This window comes from Oreochromis niloticus, linkage group LG12 (assembly GCF_001858045.2).
Source record: "Oreochromis niloticus isolate F11D_XX linkage group LG12, O_niloticus_UMD_NMBU, whole genome shotgun sequence".
Lineage (NCBI taxonomy): Eukaryota > Metazoa > Chordata > Actinopteri > Cichliformes > Cichlidae > Oreochromis > Oreochromis niloticus.
In genome coordinates, this window is record NC_031977.2 from 33235508 (window position 1) to 33249588 (window position 14081).

Here is a 14081-nt window from a genome sequence, read left to right on the forward strand (position 1 = left end):
CAAACAGAGGTATAATTCATGTGAAGAAACCATGGTTTCAGGCTGTGACAGTTTCAGAAATACAGCCAGAAGCAAAGCCTGAAGGCAAACTGACAGATCAGGTGAAAAGGTAACAGAAACATGCAGGTCAACAGGTGAACATATGCAACCTGCAAACCTGGGCTCAGCACATTTTGACAGAACCTTTAGTAAAGGGATGCAGACAAACCCCAGGGTTTATATATATTCCAGTTAGGTAACACTTTGTTTGTTCTCTTTGCCCACTTGCTAATTTGTTTCATTTTTAATTGCTTTTTACCGTCCCTTTCACTCTCGGTTTAGCCACTAGAAACGTTTCAGTTATATTTAGGCACAATTCATTTTTGGCTTAAGATATTCCTCTTCACACAACACTAGTTGTGTTGATATATTATAACCAGGAAGGTACTGCCCCTTCTCATTAATGCTAAACCGGACCTCCTGCATAACTGAGACAGACCAGCAGCTTTGCTGGAATAAAAATAACCTGTCCCAACAAACAGAACCAAAAAAGTCACTCCAAAGACATTAACCCAATAATGGCAGCAAAAATGTTCTCAATTTGACTCCTTATAAGTCACAAGACTTGTCCAAAAGCTCTAAGTGGCTGTAACTGCTCCAAAGAGTTAAACAAAACAACCAAGACATAAAAGAGCAACACAATTAACTTCTCTGGCCAGAAAAAGAAAATAAGTAAAAGCAGAGAATGATGGGTTTTATCGTTCCACTTAGAGCTTCACTTGTAAACCACACACGCTCAATACTGTAATCATTTACAGCCTTACAAGTAAACAAATTAATGGATGTATACAGCTTAAGAAACACAACATGACTTTCCCTGTGTCCATTTTAAAATAATCTAAAGATGTTAATACTGCATTAAAATACACATTTAGTCTTCTTTTTACAGTAAGCATGCACAAATATATGCTACAGTATCAAATATGCAATTAGTACACAGGAACACACACACACACACGCACTCAAGCAATTAAAATTTAACTACATACATATACAGTATGTATGAATGCACTTATGTTCCTCTCCACACACACATGCTGCATCCACACACACGCACACCCAGCCAGCCTGGCGTGGTATCAGAGCTCACCAGGTCATCCAGGATGGTGACGGGGAAATCGAACATGCACATCTTGACAGGCTGAGCGAGCGCTCTGTGCAGGCTGAACAGGGATTTGGCTTCCATGCTGTGCCCTGAACGCACCGTGCAGCCAACGCTCGACTGCACGCAACCACAACAAAAACACAAATAAAACCAGAAGAAAAAATGAAAAAGGAGGAGCTCCCCAGTCTGGCTGCTCGCTTCGCAGTCCTATCACAGAGGACTGCAAAGAAATCCACTTCAGAGAAACCCCCCCCACCTCCTTTTCCCAAACACCAACAACCCTCCACTCCCCTTCCTCTTCCTCTTCTCGCCTTTCTTCCCCTCCTTCTCCTCCTCACCAAGGAGCGTCTAACTGTCAGCAGCTGCTCTCTCGTCTTTTCGTCCTCTGGGGGTATTGCCCAACACCACTCAGCTGTTTTGCCACGACCGCAGTGCTTTCACATTCAGACGGAGGTGCTCAGACTCGCCACCGAACCACAGCACACGTCTGCCTGGAAAAAATAAAACCTCGCCAAATGAAATAAAATGCAGCAAGTACACAGAGGGTCCTCCGAGTTGCCGTCTGACTCGCTTCTGCTTCATTATGCTGCAGCGATTTAATCAGGAGAGAAGGACCAGCTCTGTTTTGCTCCTGTAGTGCCAGACGGTCTGTGTGAGCCCATTAAAGATGAAGCAGGGTGACTGCTTCAGAGGCTGATGTATGAATCAGACTCTCTTCTCATTAATGTCGCTGGTAAATGTGAAGGCACGCATTCTGCTGAGTTACCAGCCCTCATTCTAAAACTTATTTTTCTTTTATGGGTTTGATGGGAGTCTAAAAGTCTGAAGATCTTTTTAACAGGAAGTCCTTTCTCTCATTTTTTTTTTTTTTTTGGTTGGATTTTAGTGTTAAATGATATGTTTGATGGTCTCTTTGCTGTGCTCCTTCACTGCACGTGGGCAGCATTGTGACTTTTGCAGATATTTTCAACAATGCAATTTTATCTTTATTGCTGCACAATTTACATTAACTCACATTTAACTTGACTTACTGCAAATACAACCTGAAACTAAAAAACAGCATGTGTGCCTCAAACCTGCAACATGCAGTTGATGCCTCTGGTATAACAAAGACCTCAGAAATTTATGGTAAAGTGACCTAAATGTTCTCTTCCTCCATGACCTTGGTAAACATTTTCCTGATGGGTTTATGATCTTTGGCACTAGTCTTACTGAATGCAACAATTATTATTAGACTCAAAGATAATGATACTGCAGAATATGCTTTAGGGCGTGGCCACTTTGTACTTAAAAAAATATTATTGTTGTCAAATATACAAATTTATCAAACTGGATGTCAAATAAAAGGACAACAAAACTAACTAATCAAAATCTCCAAGCCCATAAACTGCAGTTCTTAAAATGGAAACATGAGGATGGCTCCAGAAAATTGTCCCCATGTCACGATCTAAATAAATATGTTTACCTGGTAGAAAAAATTGGTTTTGGCCTCTATGCAGAGTTTACCCCTTTCTAATGACTGTAGGGGAGTACTGGAGTCAGGGCCATGGACACTATTGACTGGGCCTCATTGTCACTGAACTTGACCTCTCAACTACATTTGTGTTGTTGGTGCCTTTTGGAGCATTTTAATGTCTTTCTTGGATGGTATAAGCCATCCAAAAAATTGACTTTGAGTAGTTTTTTACTTAGCACTAATTAGCAGGTATTTGCGTCATTCTACTTTTATACCTGTAGAGTGTATGGATGGAGTATGCTAGAATTAGCTGATAATTAAACTCTCCACTCTCTCCAAACATGCTCACTTCTGGCTTCATTAAACCAGCAAATGTTGAAGCTTTGAAGCTAAATTACTGAGCAGCACCATGAAAATGTCACCGATTATCACTTTAAACGAGGAGGTGTCAGACGACAGTCTGTGAATCAGCTCTACCTGACAGTGGAAGAGACACATGGGCCGATTACCTGCTCGTTTATTGATCCATGAGGTAATTACAAGGTTGTTATTGAAGCTGTGGGTTATAAACAAAAAGAAGTAAAAGTAAGGTATTCAGTTTAAACTAGACCAGAGCGGCTGAGATAAAACAAACCTTTTCAGGACATATTCTCAGAGTGTCTTTCATGTTTTTATATGCCGTGTGTAGGTGCAGGTTTCCCCACAGCAGCAGGATTGATTCAGAGCCCACCGGGAACCATCTCGCCTCCAGCTGGACTCCGTATTGACATTCTGATATAATATCTTTGTCATGTTTGCAGCCTGAACCTTAAGGCTTTAATGTGCTTCTGTAAAGACTCAAAATACTTCTTGTGAAAGTCGCTGTATGTAGGTCACACGGCTGTTACCCTAAATGGCTGAAATGCTGATAGAAAGGAAGCAAGTCTGCTTTGACCTGAAAAAACAGGCTTAGAGTTGTGAAGACATGTTTTGTTTCTGAAAGTCTTTCATTTTTTGTCATGCATTTTTTGTAAACCTATCATGTGATTCGGCAGATTATGGTATTCTGGTAGAAAAGATATGCTCAGCTGGCTTAGATCAACAGTACATTAAATGGTTTTATTCTTATATTTCTGGTACAACTCAGACAGTAGTCTCCAAAGGTTTCACACCTCCTGCCATTCCTGCAGATGTTCCACAAGGACCTTCTCCTGGTCCACTTTTATTCACCTACAAACTGCAGCCATCGAGCTACAGGCAGTTCTCTTTTTCTACACTTTAGAAAAAGAAATCAGGAGATGAACAACCAAACTTGGCGCACAGGTGCATGTTAGGCCCCTGAAGGTTCTTATTTACATCAGAAATTATGATGTAATCATGCTGCCTATCAGTCATATCCAAGAGCCTACACTGAACCATTTCTTAGCATTTATACACAAAGTTTTTTTTAATTTAGGTAAAATAACATATTATTCATATCAACAAAACTTCCATCCCTCCATTTTCTTACACTTATTCTTGGTTTCTTCTAGGTCGCAGGGGTGTATAAGTGCACGTGGCACCAGGAAACCCTAGACCGCGGGTCGTTGATCGATTTTGTAATCGCTGGGAACGCCAGGCAGAGGCCCCCATCCCCGAGATCTTCAACTCCCACCTTCAGCAGAGCTTTAACAGCAGTCCGAGGGAGACTAGGGACACTGAGTCCAAATAAACCATGTTCAGCACCTCCGTTGTTGAAGCTGCTGCACTGAGCTGTGGCCGCAAGGTGGTCGGTGCCTTTCACGGTGGTAACGCCCAAACTGAACGGTTGACTCCGGAGGTGAATGGAACCATTAGGCGGAAGAAGGAGTCCTATCGGGCTTGGTTAGCCTGTGGGACTTCGGAGGCAGCCGGTAGGTCCTGATAGGCCAAGCGGAATGTGGCTCAAGCAAAAATTCAGGTATGGGATGATTTTGGACAGGCCACGGAAAAGGAATTTCAGACTGCTTCGAAGAGATTCTGGCAAACCATCAGGCAACTCAGGAGGGAAAAGTGGTGCTCTACCTAAACTACACTGCACTGTGTATAGTGCAGGCGGAAAGAATACTTCACCACATCTGCTGAATGTATCACATCTGATAGATTTCAGAAAAATTCTAATCAGAAATAAGCTTGTTCTAAACTCTGATAAGACTGAGTGCATGCTAAAATTATCCAGCCTATGGTTTATATTGTATGTTATATTCATAGTTACCAATGTGAAACTGTTGACTGTTAAAAATACTCATGGTGGTGTTGTTTATATGGAAAAAAGCACTTGATTCTTTCTGTTACAGTCTACTGGTTTTATTTCAGTTGATTCTTTTCTTGTTGTGGGGGATTTATTTCATTGAAGTATACGTTTAGCTTTATCTATCTGCAGTTATTCTTACACATGCTTATTTAAAACTGTGAACATGTATAATGTGTCTTTGTATTATTTGTCTGACTCTCTATATTATTGCACATCTTTTGTGCACAGGTCACTCTTGAAATAAAGATCTCTGGTCTTGAGGAACTTGAAGAATTATAGCAGGGTCTACCTTATAGTATAAAGTACCTTGAGGCAACTGCTGTTGTGATTTGGTACTGTATAAACAAAATAAAATTGAGTTGAATAGAAAATTTTAATTGATTTAAAAAGTGCTGAATTCAATGATGCTCAACATGGAGATTTAAAAGTACAGCAGCCAGTAAAGATGAGGAACTGCCGCTGCTTTTTAAATACACGAATCATTAAGAAGTAAAAGAAGTAGCGAAGAAGCTGAAGGAAAAGAGAGCGAGAGGGCCTGAAACACCACTGGGAACTGCTTTCAGATGCAGAGACCGTCCCACGGATGAATACTGTAGGAGAGCGGTTGTCATGGAAACAGGGAGGCAAAGCTGGCTCTTCATAGGGCTATATAAGATAGACCCCCCCCTCCTCCTCCTCCTTCGTCTATAGATACACAGCCAGGACAGGAAGCCAGAGTGTAACCTGCAGCTCGGCTTCCTGTGGACAAAGACAGGACGGGCGGTGCAGGTACACGAGAAGTCAGTTCATCCGAGACACACGACTACAGGGTGTAAACCTGTTATTACAGCTAAACGCTGCTTTTAGACAAATGATTACAGATTACAGAACAACAACAACAACAGCAGTACTTGTCCTGACTTACTGCTTAACACGAGACTTTCAAGGAAAGATCAAAATAAACATGTAAACAAGCAAAATATAACCTTTATGTTTCTGTATTTTGCTCAGTCTGCTGAGCAAAGAATAGAAACAAACAGAAATTATCTATTGAAAACTGGCCTGTTACCTACTTTAAATAAAGAAGATCTTTAAGACCTTTTCAAGCAACAGGCTAAATCTGGTCCTTCACACTTTTTAAACTGATCCAAATATCGTTTTATGCTCCTTACAACTTTCAACAACATTAATGGTAATAATCTACAAATTAATAAATATTTTTTTTAATCTTATTAGATTTTCTCTGAGCATAAAAACAGCCCGTATCTATTTGATATGAGACCACTTCTGTTTTGTAAACATCAAATTTGTCATTTTGATGTTTGAATCCACAATCCAGAGGGTTAGGGTTATTGTGCTGCTGACAAGAAACAGAGTCTTCAGAAGGTCAAAGAACTGAAAAGAGAACTACAGAAAAACATGTGTCTTTGAAGCTAATTTCAAAATGATGGAGCTGTAAAGACAAGTTTCACTTTTATGTGCAGGCAGTTTTATAGCTGAAGGTTTGGCTAAGATTATTTTAATCACACTAAACATTCATTTTTTACATTTTTTTTATTTAATCCAACCCTTTCATATATTTTCTGTCATGCTATACTTATTTTTATAGAGCTATTCTAGTTTATTTAAGCTATTTAGTTTTAGGCTATATTCAATATTTTGGCTGCTGGGATAAATAAACATTGTTTTAAGTTAATCAGGAGGTTTGGGCCATGTGTTCATGCTATGAGAATACATAAAGGATATAGCCATCATAACATGCTTCAGAAAAAAAAGAAAAAGACAAACATGGACTTTTTACTCTGTAGAGCAAAGAAAAAACAAGACTGGAAATTTAATGATTAGGTTATTTTACGCTCACTCTTTCTCTGTCAGACAGAGCTGAATGTAAAAAAAGCGATCTACATACCTACCCTCACCTACAGTCACGAGCTTTGGGAACTGACCAATAGAATGAGAGTAAGGATACAAGCGGAGCATATGAGCTTTCTCCTAAGGGTGGCTGGCCTCTCCTTTAGAGACAGGGTGAGGAGTTCAGTCATTTGAGAGGAGTACAGACTAGAACTGCTACTCCTCCACATCAAAAGGAGCCAGTTAAGGTGGTTCGGGCATCTGACATCCTGGGTGAAGTGTTCTGGACACGTTCTACCAAGAGGAGGCCCGGGGCAGATCCAGGACATGCTAGAGAGATTATATCTCTCAGCTGGCTTGGGATGCCTTGGTGTTTCCCCGGCAAAGCTCGAGGAGAAGGCTACGCTGGAGAGAGAAAGAGGAGAGATCTGGGCTTCTATGCTTGGATAGATAAGCAGATAAGCGTGAGAAAATGGACTGATGGACAGATGGACAGGATGGGTGGAAGTTATGGAAGGCAAAAAGAATGTGTGCCAGGTGATTTCACTTAGAAAACACAAGAACCAATCAGTAATGAGAAAAGGATGTCAGGAAGTGGAAAATATGACAATGTCATATTTAGGCTGCAAAGAACTTGTAATCATATCTTCAAGGACAAAAATTAAAATTCTTTTTTTTTTTATGTCAGGATTTATTTGCTTTTACAAAATGTTCCATTCCACCCCTTAACTGTCACATTCAGACTTGTGAAACAGGTGGTTGTGAGTTGGCTTCGTGGTAGAACTGTGATCAAATATATTTCTTTGGTTAACTAAATGTTATAAAAGTTAATTTAACTTTTTAGGGGGTAATGGTTTAGAGCTTTATGTAAATCAAACTATACTTGAAAAGGCATTAAATATGAGTCATTTGAATGATGTCTTCCTATGATGAAGACAGAGAGGTGCTAAAAGGAAAGCAGAATATTAGATCAGAATAAACTGAAGGTTTTCAGGCTCATGTGTAGACCGGTGCTCTGATACATATGAAATACATGAAAGGTTTAAAAAAATATTTTGTACAGTTGTGAGACAAACATTTAGGTACTTATGTAAAAGTTGGAATCGTGCAAAGATTTTGGCATTAAAATATACTAAAAATACTTGAAGTAAACATACTCATAATGTAGAATCATATCCATAATATTATTGGATCATAATAATTCATTCACTCCTTGGTATATAACTTAAATCCTATTGCTGGAGACAGTTTAACTTGCTCATATAGTGCTGTGCAGATTTATCTATAATATAACAGCATCATATATTGGCAGGTTTATTTCTGCAGAGTGGCATGGAGTGCAAAGTACAATACCTGCATCCAAATTATGATGGGGTAGAAGAAGAAAGTAGTATAAGGATAAGCACCGAATGCAATGGTAGTCCAACCAATCACAGTTATGAGTTCCTTTTTTGGGAGCAATCAGGCTGAAGTAACAAATAATTCTTATTCTTAATGTCAGCAGCCTGATTACACATTGAAAGAAGAGTTTAAGGTTACTGAAATACCCAGTTTGTTCTTAGTCTTTTGGAAAACACAGCAGGAAGGCGACGCTGGTTGTCCAGGACAGAACGAGGATTTCACTCATAATTGTGACTTAAAGTAGATCCGTGCCAACTGTAAACTGTATGTGTGACCATGTGCACGAATAGAAAGTTGAGTTTTTCTCTCAGAGTGTAGCCTTGTACACTTCAGAGCTCATCCTGCTACTTTTTTCGGCAGTCACATGATCAACAAACACCAGTGACCCAGTTCCTCTGACATATACATGCCCATGCCATAACAATTCCTCCTCTGAGTTTGACAGATGATGTGATATGCTTCATATCATGAGCTGTTTCTCTCCTTCTCCCTGCTTTACTCCTCCCATCATTCTGGTCCAAGTTCATATTAGTTTCTTCTGTCCAAAGAGTTTTTTGGAACTGGCTTTTTTAGCAGGCTTTTTAAAATGAAGCCTAAAGCCAAATTGACAAAATAAGTTCAAGCAGCCTACATGATACTTGGATGATAAACCATGGAAATAATTCTGTAATAATTCTCATGCACTTTAAATGTCTTCAGCTGTTTTTCAGGCCTTTTTGGTTTTCATGAGCAGGACGGTTTCTGCAATCTTTCTGTTAGGTTTACTTTGTTTCTTTCAGCCTAATGATAGCCTGCTTCACCCTCATCAGCATCTCTTTTGACCTCATACTGAGAGTTCCAGTGAAAAGACACCATTTAATCATTGCTGTCATGCAACAACAGTAATGCTCATTAGTCAACGGTGTCCACTTACTTTTGAACCTCTGAAAATGGGGGGTGGTGTATAAAATGCCTGCAATTCCTGCAAAGTTAATGCAATACCTTTTTACCCTCCCTGAATTAAAGCTGAAAGTCAGCACTTCCATTACATCTTTATAATTCCAACATGGAGGTGTAGGGAGCAAAAACTACAAAATAGAAGTGTAACCACCCAAAAACTCATGGCTCTTACTGTATACAGATAGGAAAAAAATACTAAAAATATAATCTATCTATCACATATGATTCCTAAGAGCAGAGACAGGCATACAAAGAAATTTCCGGACTCTTCTGCCTGTTCTGTATCCTGAAATCATCTTGTTTCTGGCCTGCAGAGTCTCTGGATGGAAAAATTTGCCTTCACTCAGCATGAACACGCCTGCAAATGATTACAGTGTCTACACACTCAAATCTAATCCTGTCACAAACGTGGACAAATGTTGGCAGCTCTGACACACAAATTCGGGCTGTTTGCTGACCGAACAAAAACAGAGTGGAGCAAAACAAGTGTCATCAACGAGTGGAAATGTTACACTGCTCCTGCACTTTGCAACACTATTCATACACTTTGCCCATCAGTGCAAAAAGGCTTCTTCAGAAAAGTGATTTCAAGGACAGGCCCTTCCTCTACATAAATGAAAAAAAAGGGGAAAAGAAAAGAAAAACCCCGAGGACTAAAAACTGGAGAAAAAAAGTCTGATTCTTGTCACATTCCATCAGACAAAGAAGTCCGATATGCTTGGAGTGAAGTCAAGCTTCAAGAACGGAGTGGTTTGTGCAGAAAATGGAGCGACAGAGAGGCTTACAGCTTTATCTGCGATTCCTACAATAGTACAAAAAAAACAAAACTGGGAGTGCAAATAAATGTTTCAAAAGCAGATAAACATCAATAACACCAGCAGCAGGAAGCAGGATTTACATGGAGGAGACAAAGAAGAATAAGGGTGTTTACAGTAAAATCCAGGCACTGTGAGCTGAGGGTTAAACGCAGCCTTTGAACGGAGGCGGTGGGAAGCCTCACATCCATCCTGCTCGCCTCGCAGACAAAGCTCAGCAGTGACCTTTGACACAGATTCATCGGGTTTACTTGATGATTTCTAGCATACTGAAAAAATTATAGAAACAACACAGGGAGGCTGTAACCCTGTTTTACAGTTATGAGCTGGGATTTTTAATAGAAAAGACAAGAAAATACCATGATAGCATCAAATCACGGCAACCTCTCCCACCAAGAGAGAGGCTTTTTCTGTTAGTTAAATCAGCGGGAAGTTGCAAAATATATTTAATCCTGATAATGAACATGACACGGCTCATTGAGACTAATTAATATGGTTCCTGGATTGTGAAATCAGTGCTTCTAACTGTAATTAATGGTAACACCGACACAAGTCCAAACAGGCCAGCAAGCGTCCTATCAACTTCCCCAACATACTCTTTTTAGCTAGACTTTAGGCCAAAGTTTATATCGAACTCTGGGCCTCTCTGAGCTGACTGGTTTTAACTGACTGACCATTATTATTATACCATTATTAGAATCATAAAATATTTTTACAATCCCAATGAGTGGCATTACCTATTGGTTATGTGTATTTTAAAGCCTCAGTGTTGGCATTTAGGCCACCAACAAATTAAATTTGGAAGGCAGCAACTGATACATTAAACATTGTCCAAATGGATGGATGGATGCTTCAAATCTAGAGGTCTAATTCAGTGACTTAAATTAGTGGAGGTGAGGCCAAGCAGACAGCTAGCAACACAGGCAGGTTTAAAAAGAAAAAGGAGGAGATCTGATACCAGAATTTCTTGTCCTCAAAAAGTAACACAAACACCTGCATACAATTCAGATTTTCCAGCTCACGCCTTTAGACACCAGGAGAGTAAACACTCCAAAGACAAAATTAATCAACAGGAACAATTTAAGGAAACTGATTACGTTCCTACTGAGTGGCTGAAAGAATTAAAATCAGACACACCTCCTCACATCTCTGACGGTAAGATGTATCATTAACGCTCTGTTTATGGAAGCAAACAAGAGGAAGTAACTCCACCAACATCCCGTCAACACCACCTCCTGTCCTCCGTTCTTGGACAGATAAGGTTATGAGTTCTATTGGTTGAAGGACATTTCCTGAAGCGACTACCAAGAGGCAACAACAAGCAGAAACTAATCCCTAAAAATAACTCATACTTCAGTTTATAAGCCTAGGAGACAAACAAACATCTGCCTATTAGGCTTAAAAACTGTTCCGTGAAATTTTTGGCCAATAATGTAACCATAGACATGTCTTTATTAGTATTTCATATTTCTCACTTACATTTTAAGTGAATTTACTGAGGTATGTTCGGTTTTTATCAGTTTTCCAACTTTAAACCTTCAGTATTTAATTAATCTATTTGTCAGTTTGTTTGAAAAACAGTTAAAAATAGGACAGTTATTTATTTATTTATTGGTTGTTTATTATTTTATTTTATTTATTTTTTTACTGGAAACAAACATAGTGGTAAAAAAATATTGGTTTATATGGTATTTTATAACAACTTTATCCATCCAGGATTTCATTCAATTCATACCTTTTAACATTATACAATAACAATTTATTTTTCCATGTAACAAAAGTTAATGTAAATATAAACAAAGACAAAATGGCGGCATCAGAAGCGGATACCTGACAAACTGTTATTTTAAATGTTGGTGTTGGACAAAAATGTCACATTTAAGCACGAGGGCTTGTTTGTTTACCTGGAACAAGAGTGAACATAAATAACACGAAAAAGAAAGAAAAAATACATTGGTATCGGCATGAGCTGAATAAAATATCTGCACAGAAATTCACAATCAGTGCATCCCAAATATTTTATAATGAAGATTTATTTGTTCTCCCAGGCACATGAGAGGGAATAAAAAACAAGAAAACAAAGAAAAAACATCAGATATTTATCAATTATTTATTAGAATTGACCTGTTCAACAAGCAGTGACTTCCTAAAATTTTATCATTAAAATTTGTTCCATAGAACAGAGGTGAATGTAAATATAAATAAAAAAATTTAAAAATGTTGGCATCACAACCAGATATATTTTGGATTATTATTTTTGTCTGTTGGTATCTTCCAGAATTTCACAATTTGGTGCATCCCTAATAGTTTATAATTAATTTGCCTCCCTGAAACAAGGCTAACCCTGAAAATCAACAAAACCAAAAGGGACTGAAAAAACATATCGGCATTAGAACCCGATATCTGTCAAAGAACATTGGTATCCCTCTATGACTCCACAGTTGGTGAATCCCTAATCCTACCATAATGTGATATATGTGTCTGTATGTACCAGGTGGGCCAATCTGAACGAAACTTGGCACATATATATCAAATATTAACATCTGGGTTTTTTTTTTTAAATTTTTATATTTTGATTTGTCTTCTACATTATGTTCATCATCCCCCTGCAAATGCAACGTTACATACACTATTTGTATTTATTTATTTTTTCCAAGTGTCATGTTCAACATACTTAACATGGACCTAATTTAACAATAACAAAATTTTATATCTGTGAAGAAATTCCATTTCAGTTGGGTAGGTGAGGTGTTTGCCAGGAAATTTTTCATACCATAATTACTGGTGACTCGAACAAATAATATAGTACAGCTCTATTTTTTCCAGTCACACAAGAGGGAATTAATAACAATAAACAAACAAATGAATAAATAAATGATTTGGGTGTCAGATTTTGGCCTAATTATTTTACAAAATGTCTGTATTGACCTAAAATTTCGCAATCCGTTGAACCCTAGCTTCACAATATTGATAATGTCTTGTAAGTTTAATCCCCCCAAAATTAAAAACACATTTAATTATTGTAAATGCTATGTCTTACATCTTTATATACAGTCTATGGGTTAAAGAGCAGCAGGAGAGAGAGTGGCAGAGAGAGGCTGACTTTAAGCCGGGAAGAAAGAGAGAGAGTGGGGGATTATTATCATTAAAAATGTGCTGATCACCTGCATAAATTCACCTTTACAGCAGTTACTTCTATCAGATCCCAGCTGTGGCAGGGGTGCAGCACGCGCCCCGTGTAGGCCTAATTACGATATGCAAATGAGCTCAGGTGTGTATTTAAATACGAACCCGCTGACTTCATGGCTCTGTGCTGATTTCTTACCTGTTTTTCCAGCATGATCATTCTCTCAGTATCATGACCTTCATGGAGTGAGTATCCATGCGAGTTCTGGATCAGCGCTAGACACACTCCTCCTCTGCCAGCATCTCCACGGACGAGCGAGAAAAATGTAAAAAATAAAAGGTACTAATGGCTAACTGGCGTTACCCTTTGGAGGTTAGGAGACCCCTGCGATGTTTTATCCTTGAGATAAATGTCCTCGGTGACTCCAGCATGTCTTCGTAAGAATAAAAAAAGGAGGTGGGGGGCATTAAAGGGGTGTTTATTCATGGAGGAAAACACATCGGTCAGTGAGCAGGGAGGGGAAAACGGGCAGCTAACGTTAGCGTGCTAGCGTTAGCCGGCTATGATCAGATTTTTATTTGTCTCCTCGTGCCTTCATCCCAGTCACGCTCCAAAAACTGCACGGGGACGGTGTCCTCCAGCGCAGGCGCTCCCGAGCGAATCACTGCCGCCGTTACTCGACGACGGCATCCCAGCGGAGCGGAGAGTTCGAGCGGAGAAGGATGCGATGTGGCTCGACCAGTGTAAATGGATGATGCTGGTGGTACTGCTGCCGCTGCTGGCTGAGGGGGATTCTCCGCTTTCAGCAGGGCAACAGGACGCTCCTCTGCTGCTGCTGCTGCGATCACAGAGAAAGTCGGAAAAACGATGCTCTTGAATGCACCACACGTAGACCGACGCATCCAGGGCAAAACAGGCGCTCCTGAACACACCTCAATTCAATTCAATGCAATTCAATTCAGTTCAATTATGTAAATATTTTGCATTTAAAACACATTCATCAATTATTTAAAATAAAACAAAACTAACAACAACGATCTAAACACAAAGCTGTGTAAAACCTATGGCACGAGGGCCGGAAATAGCCCTTTAAAGGGGCAAACTTGGCCAGTGGATGT

At 39.3% G+C, this 14081-nt stretch overlaps 1 protein-coding gene across 2 annotated transcripts in view; it reads right to left on the reverse strand.

The window, feature by feature from the left end:
* The window catches only part of LOC100693157 (ral guanine nucleotide dissociation stimulator), a 60196-nt gene extending 46473 nt beyond the window's left edge, over positions 1–13723 (reverse strand). The window contains exon 1 of one of the 2 annotated variants that reach the window (XM_013270900.3): positions 13162–13723. In XM_013270900.3, the coding sequence (XP_013126354.1) occupies positions 13162–13182 (21 nt within the window). In that variant the 5' untranslated portion in view covers positions 13183–13723. Of the gene's footprint in view, positions 1–1129; positions 1357–13161 lie in introns of those variants that run through there. The other variant, XM_013270899.3, reaches the window with a different exon arrangement.
* Positions 13724–14081: the final 358 nt, after the last annotated feature.